The sequence below is a fragment of the Athene cunicularia genome (assembly GCF_003259725.1).
Source record: "Athene cunicularia isolate RWA chromosome 3 unlocalized genomic scaffold, athCun1 chr3_part1, whole genome shotgun sequence".
Classification (NCBI taxonomy): Eukaryota; Metazoa; Chordata; class Aves; order Strigiformes; family Strigidae; genus Athene; species Athene cunicularia.
Window position 1 is genome coordinate 16,420,641 of NW_020799097.1, and position 16,148 is coordinate 16,436,788.

A 16,148-nucleotide genomic window follows, 5' to 3' on the forward strand; every position below is an offset into this window, starting at 1 on the left:
TTCGAGGGGCTCTCGCCGCCAGGGCCCCGGCCCGGCCTCACGGCAGGGGACGCGGGAAGCACCGTGGGACCTTTTTCACGCTAAAAATGGGTCTCCTTTCCTCCTCTCCCATCCCATATAACCTCATTTATTTTCTTGTACAAACCCCGGGTTTAGGAAATCTAAAACCGACCCAAGGTGCGTCAATTTGCTCGAGCACTGTGCCGACCGCCAAAGCACAGTGGATCCTACCGTCGTTACCAGCCTCGCGGAGGGACCGGCCTTGGGGAGAAAGGAAGGTTTACCATGGAGTTACTGCTGGGAATACATCTAAATCCCCAACATTACAAATACATCGGATATATCCAAAGTGGTGTGCGTGAATTTAAATCAGAAAGATCTTCAGTTTCTCCTTGAGAAATAAGGGTGGGAGGTTGCTTGTTTAAGTAACAAGCTGAATCAAACCCATATAGCAACAGTGTTATCTATCATATGTCAAGATGCTTCAGATAGCTACTGTAATTGAAAAGTATGCACGCTAATAAGAGGTCTTTCCTTCTAGGTCAAAATCTCTTCCCTATTTGTATAGGATATACTCCAATGCAAAATTATAGAAGGACAATTTAAGCAGCCAGCCGAAGGAAATACGAAACTAAAGGGAACAAACTTTCACTGAGGGTCTAATCCTGGAAGTTGCTTAATATCCTCTCACTGGATCACAACTAGTGTTCTAGAAACAAAATGCTTTGTTTGGTTCTGCAAACATTGCCACTAGGATGGCAAAAGATAAATATCATTACTAAAGTAGGATCTTGCTCTACAAAGTGAAGTTGTTCTTTATGACATGCACTAAAACGTATTCTAGGTTTTTAACCCATTTTAAGAATCCAATTTGAGATTACATCAAAGAAAAAGTCTTATGAAACATATGAAAAAACTACTGTCATCCGAGTAAGATGTCATAAAGTTACATTTTTCCAAACAAGTATAACTCGTTTTGTTTCCGATACAAATTACAAAACAAGCTCAAAATTGCAAATACTGGGAAGGACTTCTAACTTTCTCAGGTGTTATTCACTCCTCACACTCCCAGCTTCTGTTAGTGCATATTTTTCATGAACAATAAAATATAATACTACCCTGTAGCTGCAAGTGACCCAGATGCAGTATGTGCTGAAGTTCAGTCACATGTTTACACTGCTCCTGAACTGCTAAAATCTTAGTGATGTGCCACGCTTGGTACTTCTACTTAACTAGAATTCACCGTGATTTTATTCCAAATAAATCAAAACTGTTGCCTCTGCAAAAGGGACAGCTTTTCTCAACAGCCTGCTCCACCGATAAAAACTTAGTTATCGACACAGCAATCACTTCCACATTCAGGAGACAATGATATAAACATCGGATTGTGACACCGCTGACTAATCTGCCGGTCACAATCTAGACTCTGTAACACCACTTGTAGGTGTATTTCTGTGATGTCACTAAGTGGGTTGCATCATCGCTGAATAAAATCAGGCAAGAAGCACCAAGGGATTTAGCAGAGTTTTGGTTTGGGCATAAGGCCATGCCAGCCTGATGTGGCAGCGCTCTGGCAGGACTTCCCCTGCCCTGCACTGGCGTTCCCTCCAACTTCTTCCCTCGCTTAGCCCTTTCACCTCGATCTCACTGCTCTCCTTCACCTCTCATGCCCTTCCCTTTACCTTTCCCTCTGCTTTGGTCCTGCCTTCAGCGTTCTCCTTCCCTTCTTCATACTTGTTTCCTTCTAAATGAATCCCACCGAGCTCATGCGCCATTTGCAACCACGAGGCTGAACACTGTCTCAACATGCTTGCACCTTTTCCTTGTCTGTCTTTTGACATCACTGTCTAGAGAAACTGGGAATTATTCTGGACAAGGACTAACTACTGTTATGACTTACCTAACAAATAAGGTTTTAAAACCTCACACCTGGTAATTATCTACATGCACTGGCCATTCACACCTGTGCAATAAACAAACAAGTTGCATCAAGTTTGTAACAGTACTTCTGATTTCACAAAACACGCCAGGGAGTCAAAACAAGATACTTTCTACTTAATCTGAACCCCTAAGATGCGAGGGCTGTAAATAGCAGTGAATCTTCTCTCCATCACACAGCACACCAGGCAAGCTTTTCCACAACAGGTCTCTGGTCACTAATGAGAGAGCTGGAAAAGTAAGCCTGAAGCTGATCACTGACCCCCACAAAATAAGCCTGAAGGCATCAAAGGGCTGGGGGTGGGGGGTGGGGGGGCAGACAGAGAGAGAAAAACCCAGGCAGATGTTTGTGAACTCACTAGGAAGAAAAGTGACAGTTTCACTAGGTGAAAGCAGGCACAATGGAAAGAAACAGAAAGACAAGTGACAGTGGAATTTTGGAATGCCTTATAGGAAAGAGAAGATAGAAAAAGCTGGGGGGAAAAAGGGGTAAAGAAATAAATGAAAGCAGTGTGTGAAATACAGAAATCAAAGAAACAGTTTGCTTTTCACCTGAATCATATCCCTATATGCAATCTTGCAGGCATTCCTTAAAAATTTCCCTTTTCTGTATTCAGCCCTCAAGATAACGTAGACACCATGGAGAGCATCAGGCTTTTCTGGGGCAGGAGATGCAGCTCCATCAGCCTGACTGAGGACACTCTGAAAGTACTACAACATAAATTAGTCAATTTTGCAGTAGCCTATATATTGAAGTCCTTCTGAAGCTTAGAATTTTATCGACAATAAAATCTTTAGCATGTTATCCAGTCTCAATGAACATTTATTGTCTCTGCTCAACACTGCATTTCACTTCTGTGTACAGAGGTCCTGCCGCACAGCCCGACAGTGGTGTAGCAAGAGAACAGCGTGTGCAGCTCTGTCGCTGCATACTGTTCTCTGCCTAATCCGCTTTGCTCCGCAGCACGGAAACCACCCAGCTGCCCAGTTAGGAGTTACAAACGCCACGGATCTCGGCTCAGAAAACAAAACTGTTTTGCCACAATTTATATCAATGCAGCACAACTTACTGTGCAGATGAGATCCAGAGCCAGTGGATTGTTTCACATCCTAACGTCGGAGCAAGCCGCAAGTGGCGGTCATGGGGAGCCTGGCTGCACTGTGTCACAGGACCATGATGGGAGCCCTGCTCAGAAGGGCAGGAACCAGCCTGCCTGCAGACGGGGAGCCTGCCCAGCTTGCGAGGAGCTGACAGCGCACCAGGAACTCCCTTCCTCTGCAGCCCAGTATCCTGACCTTGAGAGCTGGGCACTTGGATGTAGTTTTAGGACACCCTTCTCTTCCTTGGGCCTGTAAAGAGGTGGTGTCTTCACTGTTATCTCTTGCAGCAGCCTCTACTCTGCAGCCCTGTCAGAGGCATGCAGTGCTCCATCAGCCAGCCACTGCAGGTGTCCTCCACGAAAAGGCAGCACAGAAGCATCCCAGGATCCAGACCAAACTATTGAACCACAACATAGACACTAAATATACTTGGTGGTGTTCTCAGGAGGCAACGGCAGGGTCTGCAGCTGATGTGCAAAGCCACTGCCAGAACAACAGGGCGGTCTATGAGCAGACACAGAATACTTCTACAGTACAGATCAGCCATGCGAGATTATCAGAGGAATGTGCTTGTATTTTCTTTTAAAACTACCTGATGTACTGCCAGAGGCAGAGTGTAGATGCTGAGTATTGGGGAGGAGTGTTCTGGCTCTGGAAATGCTGCCATTAGCAGTTGTACAAGGGCAGCTATAACCTCACATGAGGACACAAGCATTCATCATCTCCTGTTCTCTTACTCTCTTCACCATTTCAGCACCATCCTAGCACAAGCAGCAGTGAGGAAAGCTCTTTCCTGTTTCCACATCTTGGTATCCCTTTTACGCGCTCCCTCATCTAATCTGGCCAGGAACAAAGAAGCTTCACATGTGAGGAGCAACAAGACCAGTAACTGCGGGGGAGATGCTGGAAAGCAAGGATTCTGCATTCAGAGAGACACTGCTTTGACCAATCCATATACTAACATTGCTCAGCCAGGAAATATGTATGACAACACATACTGGGAAGCCCATTTAATTTTGGATCCAAAATAGGAGATTTATTAAACAGAGTTATCCTGACTCTTCTCTGCCTGTGAAGCAGCATAAAACTTACTCAACCTGACATGGGGAAAGGACAGATGAACCAGGAAGCAGACACCTTATTCAGGGTCTTAACATTTTCAGACTTTACTTCTCCCAAAAGCCCTGTGGGTCCTGGCTCTTTTCCTCCCGGCCCTGCAAAAGCAACCTCTTGACAACTTACCATAAATACCCTGAAATCACTTTTCAGGATCATCAGCAAAAGTCTTGTTTGTCCGTAAAGGGAGAAAAGTAATTCTGAAGAAGGGACATTTGAGCTTTCCAAGAAGTTATGAGAAAGCAAGTTATTCACTGCATTGCCTGCAGCATTGCATGAAGCTTTCCCAAATCTTCCAAACAGAATTGTTTCAGGGGTCATGCTAAAAATGGGTTAAGAAAGATGTAATTGCAGTGAAGCCCATATAGCACACTATGGCAAATAAATTAGACTAGCACTACTTTCAGGCATTGGGTTTTGCTGATCTCATTCACTGGTTAAATCAGGTTCAGGGCTCTCGCTCTGTGTAAGAGGTTAAGGAAAAAATCAAACATTTCTCATGACTGGAAAACGGTAAAAGACTTTATAAAAAAAAAGGATGTGACTAAGTTTATATTGAGAATGCAGACACACTGAGGTAGTGAAAAACTAGGAAGGTAAAATACCAATTCTGCTGAAGGTTGTACCTTTCAAAAGAAAAGAAGACATCTGTCATATTTCTCACTGAAACAACAGAAAGGTTGCGTTATTTAGGAGAATTCATAAAGCAAGGTTACTTTTGCACTCTTAAAGATAGAAAAAAGTAATGTGTTGAATTACAACACACAAATTAGCAAAATAAACTCACTTTGGAAGGCACATCAAGGTCTCAGAATAACCGATTTGCTATTGTCTAAGTTAATAATTATTTAACAATTCTAAGTCTTCTCAATATACACTGTTTTAAAAGTTTAATCTAAAAAAACCCACTTGCCTTTATCTATATACTTAAGAACTCTCATTCAACTTTTAGAGTAAGAAACAAAACAAACTGAGTCTCTTTACTTAAAATTTCATACAAAAAAGTAGCTATCGGAACGCTGAGCTTTACCTGGACATTTTCAGCAAATAGTTACACAGAAAGGAGCTGTAACTTAAAAGCAGATAGAAGAGGTGGTTGGAACTGCTGGTTGCGGCAGACACCCTACCCTTCAGCCATCTGCCGGCAGCTGTCTGTTCAACCAGCACGGCTCCACCTCAAGGTTATATTAACTGGACTCAAAGCAGTTGTCCCAAGAGAGCTCGACTACACTTCACTGAAGATAAGGCACTCTTGTGGCTCGTCAGCTTCTTAAACGTCATTACTCCAACAGAAGTGTTGATTGATTAAACTGGATAGAACTAACATTAAGTATTTTAGGGGCACACCCTTTACTTTTAAATCTGACTCTTAACCTATGTGTCCAGAAGGCACATGGCTCTTGATGATTAACTGCAAGCTTTATTCCAGTTTATTAAAGTACAGCCTTAATTTATTCTAAGGGAGCTTTGTTATGTTTGTAACAATGTAACAATGAGCACAGTATTTTTAATTTATGAAGCTCAGATTTTACTACTACAGTAGTTTTAAAAGAAAGGTGTACCTATAATTAAGTGCGTAAGTCCCTCATATAAAGACTTCTGAATTAAATGAATCCTTTATGTGTAACAAGGTATCTTTTAGATAGTTAATTCAAAACTTTAACAGATATAGTAAAAGAATGAGACATTTTCAGTCACTTGGGCAAGCACTATTGAAAACAGTGACAATGTGTAGATTTTTAACTGATACAAATACTCATCTAGAACCAGAAAAATAAATAATTTTACCAAATATCTGTAAACTTTAGTAACTCACTCAGGTGAGGTCAAACATAATAGTTATAGCTGATTTTAAAACACAAATGCCAGATGCAAAATGAGATTCAAACTGGTATATTCTGAGTCCATTAATGTAAACATCAGTTCAACACACATTTTGTCAGAAGTGTGAGGTATCTAGCACAACATGGCAATAGATTTAGACATACTAAACCGTACCCACTTACGAAATCTCTCACACATACAACAAGTAACAGTCCGCTCTTTCCTCTTCCCCCATCAAGCACAGTTTAGCTCTGTATGGCTAAAACTAAGCCTTCTCATCTGCACGTTACAAGCACTTTATAGGACCATTACTCTAAATCCCTGTTTTACAATAGCCACTTAAATATCTGAAAAAATAGAAACTTTCACCCAAACTGTCTTTTCTGTCATCTTAAATCAGGACACCATGTTTAATTACCTCCTGCCTCTACAGAGCCAGCCAAGCCTCCTGGTTTGCCAGTATTTCCCAGTAAGTATTACAACTTACCTTTAATAGTCCTGTCTGCAATACCCGTGCTTGAAATACTACTTAATCACTGTGCTCCGGACAGGTGAGGCAGCACACCTCCTCTCCTATCATTCACCCATTCCCAGTTTTTAGACATCAGCTTCATGGATTGAACTGTAACAGATTTTACACTCTTCCATCACACCCAGAGTCTACTTGCTGAACTGATCACCTTCCTAGATTACATCTCACTGAAGCCCTTCCTCAGGAAGAAAACTATTACTTTTTGCAAAGTCTGCAGGCACCTTTTTTCTTAACTATAATAACCCTTAGAAACAGCTGTTGATTTTGGTTTTGATCAAATAGATTGAGCAACTTCTGTACTCCATACTGATGGTCAGAGTTGCTGCATTTTATTTCATTCAGCTGAAAGCAGATTTATTCACTGGGTATCTACTCAACATGTCTGTTCAACATATGTATATGTTATTGTGTCTTTAATGTAGTGGCAGCACCCAACTTCATTTACACATTGTCTGGGACAGTTTAAAAACACAGTGCATAAATAACACTGAGCATGAGAAACTGGTAGAATGGCTGAGGCACAAGCTGATGAAGATGCTGGATTACAAAGCGGTCATAAGAAATTCAAATGACAGTAGCCTTGCAAAAGAAGAATGGCAGCAGGACCTGGCAGTTACCGTTGCACAAGAAATAGGATGGGCCGTTCCAGATATAAAAGTAACCGCAAAATCTGTGAAGACTGGAGTGGAACATGGACCTGAGAGGTGTTAGCTTAGAATGAGAGGCTCAGGCATAACAAGAGACTGGGAGTTACACAGAATGCAAGGAAATGTAGGAAGAGTTCCTCCAGAATGGCCTGTTTAAAAACAATGACTAAAAAACTCACTGCAGTGAAAACATCAACCAACTGCTCCTTTTATTTGTTAACACACTATTTTAAAACAAAGTAAACATTACTTTCTAGAAATACATTTGCTGTCATATAACAGTAGGTAAAATAAAGATAATATTTTTATTGCAAAAATCTCACAATGTAATTAGATGGTAATGTGCTGTCCAGCACACTCAAAGTCTGTACAATTATGCCCCCAAAATGGGGATTTCATACAAACTGAAGAAATAAATTGTGATAACCACTTTCCTTGGTAGCTTTCCCAGCTGGAAACTAGTGACTTAAATTGTAGATAAAAAACCACTACAACTGAAGTACAGTAGTAGATCTTAGCAATATTTTCTTAAAAAATTTCCATGCAAGCAAAAGTATCAGTGTAAGTTTACATACAATACCATGGTTCTGGATTCAACCAACTAATTTACATGGTTTTAGGCCTTTTATTTTTAGGCCTTTTTACTTCCTTGGGCCTTTTCTTTTTTTTTTTCTTTTTTTTTTTTTTTTTTTTTTTTTTTACAGAGTTTTTTATTAAAAAGCTTGTGTTCTATCATACACACCTCATCATGGATATAAGAGGGCTCTATCCTCAAAAGAAAGGAGAATAACCTTAGTACAAAACGGTAGCTCTGGGGAAAGTTTACTCCTCTATAATGAGCCAGATGACCACACAATCTGAAAAGAAAGTTAAAAGAAAGAAAGCCCCAAATTACAAGTGTATTTAGTAGCATTTATATATTTAATTGTAATTAGAGGAAAACTCTACATTTTACCAACAGCTTAAATCACAGTTCTGGTCTAAAATGTCAATTCTGTGAAGGGATCCACTCCTGCAAAACCCTGAAGTAGAGGACTGAACCAAGGTACATACATGTTCTTTGCCTTTTGGGACTAAATTGAATGAGTGTTCATTCTGCCAGCTTTTAGCAAATGTAGCAAAGTGTGAAAATGGCTACTTTACCCTATTTTTAAAATTTCTAAGACTATCCAATGGATACACCCCAGGCTGTTTTCTCTATGTGCCCACACTCTCCATAGGGTCCACTCTCCTCTTCCTGACACTATGCCATGGGATTATAACCCATTCAATTTCTTGTTCATTGCCTTTGTGTGCTAAATATAAATTATCTGTCTAGAAACAAGAGAGAAAACCGAAGTTAAAGTCCATGGAGTAACACAGGAAACACTGGGGCAAATGTTGACCAGGTTGACAAAATACTTAGTGCTATAGAAGCCTTCTGCTTAATTATTTTGTAGCTTGCACAGTGAAAATATTAATGGCAATGAATAGGTGATTTTATTGATGAAATATATAATGAAAATAGCAGACTGGACTTGTTAACAAGTGTCAGACTGAACCAAAGATGACACAGAGGACAGACTGCAGAGATAGCTCTGTAAACGTGAAGTTCAGCAACTTAGGTTGGAAAAATACCCTGTTCTGGGTTAGCCTTGAATTGTTTTTATTAGAAGTGGTAAATTTAAAATAGTATAAAATCCATATGTTTCAATTTTTAACAAAATCTTTTACATTGATATGGGGATTCAGGTGCTATTCACCATGTAAATCCTATGCATCTTCTAGTTTACTAGGTATTGCCCTGGGATGCAGAGAAGCAGAGTTTAAATTTTCCCCTCTGTCTGATTCAGAGCAGCGGTCTTAAATATTCACCAGAACAAGGACTGGAATCTGTCTGTCCCAATTTATGGGGAAGAGTGCTAATTACTAGACTATAGACTCATTTGCTCACTCCCTCTGGCCCAATAAACATTTACATTTTACCTTGAACTGGAGGAACAGACGGACCCGTCCTGGAGTGCCATGCAAGTTGCACTCCAGGGAGCGGAGTTTTTTGTTTAAAGCCTCCCAAAGTCTGGCAGATTGGAAATCTGAAACTAGGTCTCTCACGCCATCCATCCCATCCTCTGCCCTACGTCATGTTCCCTGAAAGCTGCCAGCAATTTCTTACAAAAACTAAGCTAAATCAGACACTTCAGCAGCATCAGAACGAACTAGTTGACCCCACCACCCATTTAATTGGCTAAATTCAAGCTTCAGTGAGTAATGTTGGTTGAATCAAATCTGCATTTTTTGGCTAATATGAATTAAGACATTTTGCTATGTCCTAGTCAACCCTGAGATCCAGCAACTACAGCTTTTATAGCAATTTACGCATCAAATCTTAGTTTTCAATGGGGGAGCAGGGGAGTGATATTGTATATTCTGAGGCAAATGAGTAATTACATCAATACTGTAAAGCACCTATTTGATTAGTTGGAGTTACACTTTTCACAAGAGTACCTAAACACCCACACATTTTTACCCCATGTGCTATTTTTGTGCTATTTATCCTAAGAGCATCTCTGAAGAGCTACAAAAAAAAAATCCACGTGATTTTAAATTTAGATGTAATAAGAGTAATCAATTTTTCTCAACTTTTTCACACATTGTATACCTCATTGTATATAGAACCATAGAATCATTCAGGTTGAAAAAGAACTTTAAGATCATAAAGTCCAACCATAAAACTCCTGTCACCTGAAGACTTCTATACTGAATCAATTTAGAATCCAGTTTAAAACTTTTAAAAGAAAAGAAAATGTAAAAGCATTTCACCAACCATTTGACTGATCTCAGCTTTGCCCATACTAAAGGCATACTTTAGTTTTAGGATTAAAGCATTTCAGTAGTCCCATGCTGATTTTTAAAGAAAGAAAATTTGTAAGTTTGTTTTTAGTTCTATTATACATACACACACTTGCATAGGATAAACCCTCATATCTGAGGGAGTACATGTTGTTTTCCAAAGTTAAGTAAGTGTCAGATGTATAATTAACTACTTGCATTGCAAATGATATAATGGGAAATTTAACCGGTAAGAATTTAAATTCAAATCTTGTTTCATGAAGGCTATGACAGTTTGCCATTAACATTTTAATATATTACGTATGAAAATGTAGGCTTAAAAACAGATTTTGCATGGAAGATTATTCACACAAACATACTCTGAAATATCTACTCATTCAGTGTGTACATAAGATTTACGCAAATTTGTGGTAAAGGGATTATTACCTCTCCTCCCTTAAAAAAAAAAGGTTCTTATACAGAAGAATGAATCCATACAACCAAAGCTCTTGTAATATAACACTGTGTTTACATTATTCCAACCCATTTCTGTCATGGTGGATATGTGAAAGGTAATGTGAAAAGGAAAATAAAGATAAGCAAATAAATCCACTGAAAGACAGAAAAGACTGCACACATGTAAAAGCCAGTTATTTTCAAGAGGAATATTTAATGTTTTTAAAATCAGGAGTGTATTGCCAAGACTCTGTAGGGGCTATTGCTCTCTTAAGCATGCCATTTCGAACTATATACCAGATAAAGATTTACGATGTTATTCAATGCACTAATGAAATCTCATTTCACATTACTGTAACCTGACCTCCTTTCCAGAAAACACCCTCCAATACATGAGAAATTCAGGAGAATCCAAGCCATCTGCAAAGTTCATCTTTTTCACTGATACTCACTGGTACATTCCTCTTCTGGGTTAGGGTTTCATGATACAACCAATGGCAGAACCAGTATCTGGCGTATAAACCAGAAGCTGTATCTATACTACCCAGGGAGTTTACAAGAAACACTACTTTAGATATTTCATATTCCTTGGAGTAAATGTTGCTGAACTCCTACACGCCCTCAGTAGGGCTTTTGGTCTCTGTCTCTGGCCATGGTCCTCTGCCAGCACCCACCAAGTAGAAAAGTCACCAATTTTTGCAGAATTTAATGCAAAAGGAGAAGGTATTAAAGGAAGAGGGAGAAGTTTGACAGAAACCAGGCTACTTAAATATCCATGTAACTTTGTACAAGGATGGATTAGCTGGGCTATCATTCTCCTTGCTACTCAGGTCCTTTAAAGAAAATAAGTATACTAACAAATGACTGTTTTGATACACCCTTAACTGGAAAAAAGAAATCCTTTTCACTTCTGAAGGCAGGATTCAGGAATCGTTCTCTAGTAAAGACAGACATTAAACTTCCTTGATAGCACAAAATATTTTTTTCCCATATTTCTTCTTTTACTTTTCCAGTAAAAGAAATTTATTAGTTTATTCTTCTGCTGGTAAAAAATACAACTGTTGATTGCTGACATGCTTAGATGAAATAGTGATAAAGTCCTTCTCACTCTTAATTATTTCTTTAAGAAGTATGTTCTAGAGGCATTAATTACCTGCTTATTTGAACTCCAACTGATAATTTTAACTTTAATTTTGATTACAGCCACCACAAAAGTAGTATAGTGATTTAGAAAATTAATTTCCCATACTTTTGGGGGGGCTGAGGGAGAGAAATAGAACTGTTTCACCACTCTAAGGATTGCTGTGGTGCAAGTCTTTTCTAAAATATTACGAAGAAGGATGTAAAGTGAGTATTTATATCTAACTGCTACTCTTGCCATGTGACTCTAGTTGTTCATTTTGTCTCATCTCCTCTCTTCTCAAAAGCTCACTTTGATCACTCTTCATATTACAATTTGTCTACTCCCAATCCAAGACTAACCATTGCACACACACCCCTTTCTACAAATGATTTTAACTAATATGAATACATAGCTATGTACACACCCCATATTTGTCATTTGTAAAAAAAAAATATATGGCACTTTACTTTCAGGAGAACTTTCCAAAATGTATTTAACAAATTTGAATACTTACTTCTCATTACATAGTTTACGTGTACACAGCCAATAGCGAGGCTTCTTGGCTTTAAGTAAACCAGATTTTTTTTGCAAAATTCCCTTCAGGCTATGCCCGTGAAAACAACTCCCATCTGTGTTTTCTTCAGACCATCTTAACTGAAAACTTGAAGGCTTTGGCTTTTCAGCATGTAGCACTGAACCAGACAGCCTGGCAAACTGATTTTGTAAGTTCACAACGATTTCTGTACAAACAGAAACAAAAAAAAGGCAAAAGTGTTAAGTATTAGAATACTGTTTAGAGGTGATTAATACAGGAAGAAATAGAGTATTTGTGTCCTTCCTTCATTTCCTTCCCTCCCTCCTTCCTTCCTTCCTTCCCTCCCTCCTTCCTTCCCTCCCTCCTTCCTTCCCTCCCTCCCTCCTTCCTTCCTTCCATTTCTCTTCTTTTTTTTAAATTTAAACCTCTGTGTGGAATACTGAGAAACCTTGAAGGTCTGTCTGTATGTTCTCTTCACCATTGTATTTAAAATTCAACTGTCATATGTTTCAGGGAAAGATTTTGAAAGATAATTCAAAACGCCATGTCTTTCATACCTAATGATGTTAATAGTGGGGCACTCCAAAAGCATTCTTCCAAGTAAAACCTGTAAAATCCATTTGATACTGCTGGTATTTTTATGTTGTTAGAAAACACATGCCAGGACACCTTTTGCTATATTTACCTGGTCATATGCTACCTCTCAGACTGGCTAAGATTTTTTGGGTAGTTTCCTGTGCATCAGAATTAAGGAAGCCTGGTTTCATACACATACGGATTTAAGGTTAAGCTTTCCATAGTGCAAATTTCAACTGGAAAAAAAGCCAACAGAAAAACCACTTCACCTTTCCCCACTGCTAGTAAAGGAATGACAAACTTTCATAACTGAGGCTGAGAAGGGAAAGGTGGTGTGATGACAGATCAGTGCATACAGTATGACCACCTGGGCGTTGTTTCCATAGGATAAAAAGCAGCTTAAAAAACACTGTAGTTGGAGCTTCAACTTCATTTTATGACCTGTATCTAAATAAACTCTTTCACAAACTGGGAAAAAAAGCAGAAAAGACATCCTAAAGTAATGCAAAGATTGGGAAGTATATCTTTCAAGAGGACATTAAAATCTACCATCAAAAACAAAGGCTGAGGAATATTTCTAAAAACCTGTATCTGGCACATCAATTTGCTAGAGCACTCTTTGTCTCTACTATTTTAAGTTTGTTTTAAGATGAATCTTGCCCAGTTACAATGGCACTATGTGATATTTCTGCTTGCAAAGGCACTGGTAAAGCTCCATAATCTAAGCAGTCCTCTTCTAGCTCAAAGAGAAGCAGAGCCAAAAAAGGAATCTAGAGCACCATAGAAATAAATTATGAACAATGAATCAATCACTTTTTCTTACAAACGCAGGAATTAAAGGGTATCTGAGCAAATAATCAGCTTGAAATACACCTAAACATGTTTTTCCATGGAACATAACTTGACTGCAGGATCACCCCTAATGAATTCTGAAGAGTAAGAACATTCAAAAACCCCAATTATGTTCCTGAAAGAGAAATCCAACATGAGTTATTCAAACCAAATAGGATTATACAACTTGTTTAGAAGTCCCTGAACCAGCCACTTCCAGAAACTGGAAGAGTATATAAAGGGAAGAATATAACTCACCACACTTAACATCTCTATTCAAGTATCTGCTGCTTCCACAGAGAAGTGAAGGTTTTGTTGTTTTGTCTGTTTGCTTTTATGTCAACATAAAATCCAGTAAATAAGTACTTTTAGAGCTACTAAAATAAAGTAGATGTACCTACATTTTGACCATGCACGGCTAGATATTCAAATAAATTCATGTTCAGAGAAGCTTTCCTCCCTTTCTACAGAAGACTGAAAGAAGGAGTGGGAGAAAAGAGAGACACACAAGGTCTACCAAAGGATACCCATAACAAAGGATATAAGAAAGTAAAGGAGGAAGAGGGACAGAAAAGCTATGGAAGATCAACAACAATTCACAAAGATCACAGCTCTATAAAGGCAGCTGACAAACTAGTGAAGGTGAGGACAGAGTACTCATTCTGAGATGTGGTTCAGTAGGTCATTAGGATGTCTGGCAAAGGCAGTTTCAGTTAAGCATGAGGAAAATGTCTGTCTGAAGAATTTCAGCCATGGATTGTAAAACAGTACTACATTAATTGTAGAGATGAAAGAGAAGAGAAAGTATTTTAAGATGTAAATGTTATCACAGTCAGGGCTGCAGATATTCTATGATGGGAAAGTTAGAGCAGATTTCTGTGTTGCTGGGAAGAAGCAAATTTTACTCACGTCTTCTCTTAAGAACTTTGGATTTCTTCTTGGCTGAATAAAACAGTGGTTTTTCACATCTCCACAGATACCTACCAGTAAGAGGCATAGGAATTGTTAAGAAAAAAGAAAGCTGGAGCAAACAAGAATAGTAATTTCTTACAAATACTGCTAGAGCTATTAAATTAAAATTGAAAGAACCTAATGGCTAGTGCTATTAAAATCCACTGCCCCCCCCAACACACCTAGGAAGTCTTTTTTCAGAGTGGGCAAACTGAGGCACGTAAGCCTAGATTTCCTGTAATCAGTTAATTGTTCAGCTGTATGTTACTTGTCACAGAAAGTGAGCATTTAATTAGTATGCTGGATAAACATTATGAGTGTAAATAGAAAATCAAGATGGCGATTTAATCACTTTACTCACGAAAGAAAGAAAGAAAGAAAGAAAGAAAGAAAGAAAGAAAGAAAGAAAGAAAGAAAGAAAGAAAGAAAGAAAGAAAGAAAGAAAGAAAGAAAGAAGGTCAGGATTTCATGTAAAACTGTCTACATTAAAGAAAAAGTAATTTAAAACTTACTTGGCTCTTCTTTCATCCAATTTCTTTTGCTCCACATCCAAGGTATGTTTTAGCACCTTGTACCACTTTTTTAACTCAAAACATGGACCATCTGAATAAAACATACACATTTTAGGTTGGGAGCAAGTGAAAGAAATGAGTAGTACACAGAAGGTTGTCTCTATTCAGTTAGACTCCGATATACAAACCTATCCTGAAATCTTACCATTCTGTAAGAAAGAGAAATCCAGAAATGCAGTGAAAGAACAGCATGCCATAAGAAGTGAAAAAAAGTCCCTTGGCTTAAAATAGATTTCATATATTTAGCACAATTCAAACCTTTTGCCTCCTTTCTGAAAGTTAAGCCTAGAAACTACTTCCTGTCTACAAAGTGAACTAGATCTCCACAGTGTGAAGTAGCCTTCACCTGTTTGAAAGCTGACTTCAAGACATTAATGAAACTATACATCAAGCTTAGATTTAAACAAGATCTAAACAAGTCCAGATGTAAAATTTCACAGTTTCATCAACTCCCCACTTGTCTATCGTACTACCCATGAAACCTTACAGGGCTGGAAAGATAAACTAGACAATTGTATTCACTTTGTATCAGTCTCCCACGTTTTTGAGCACAGGAACTTCACTCACTGATATGTGAACAAATATTTACCAGCATAATCAAAACCATCAAGGCATATGGCATTCTAGCAGCATATTTATTATCGATGCTCCAAAGAGGCACAGGACTGAAGTAGACCAGCTGGGTACAGTAAGTATAAGAAATCCAAACAGAACTATGATGTAGATTTATATATTTAAAATATAAGCAACTCTTAAAACCAGTGGGTGGATGATCTGCATTGTGAATTAACCAGGCTTTGCATTTCCCCATCACCCCAGCTGCACTGCATGCGATGCTTGCATCATGCTTAACTTTGCCAGATAGCTGTCTGAACTGTTTTGAAGGTGCATATACAGTTCTTATAATCAAGCTTATATAGGTTTTGTATTATATGCATTTTTGCTATTCAGGTTATCCTGGCACATAATGTCTTAGATGCTAGAAATATAGATGGACTCAAAAAGCAATAGACAAAAGAAGGGAATAAAGACCCTTAAAGTTCTTAAAATTTGAAGGTGTGGATACAACTTTTATGAACTCCTTAAACCCAAATGTTTAAGTAAGTACTCTTAAACTGCTGGGAAGGAAGTTTGGGGG

The 16,148-nt window shown here is 38.6% G+C and overlaps 1 protein-coding gene across 1 annotated transcript in view; it reads right to left on the bottom strand.

Moving 5' to 3' along the window:
- Nucleotides 1-7,349: 7,349 nt before the first annotated feature.
- TAF1B (TATA-box binding protein associated factor, RNA polymerase I subunit B) overlaps nucleotides 7,350-16,148 on the bottom strand; it is a 52,389-nt gene continuing 43,590 nt past the window's right edge. Inside the window, 4 exon segments of the mRNA XM_026846511.1 lie at nucleotides 7,350-8,015; nucleotides 12,060-12,285; nucleotides 14,397-14,467; nucleotides 14,951-15,041. Coding sequence (XP_026702312.1) covers nucleotides 7,790-8,015; nucleotides 12,060-12,285; nucleotides 14,397-14,467; nucleotides 14,951-15,041 — 614 coding nt within the window. The 3' untranslated portion in view covers nucleotides 7,350-7,789.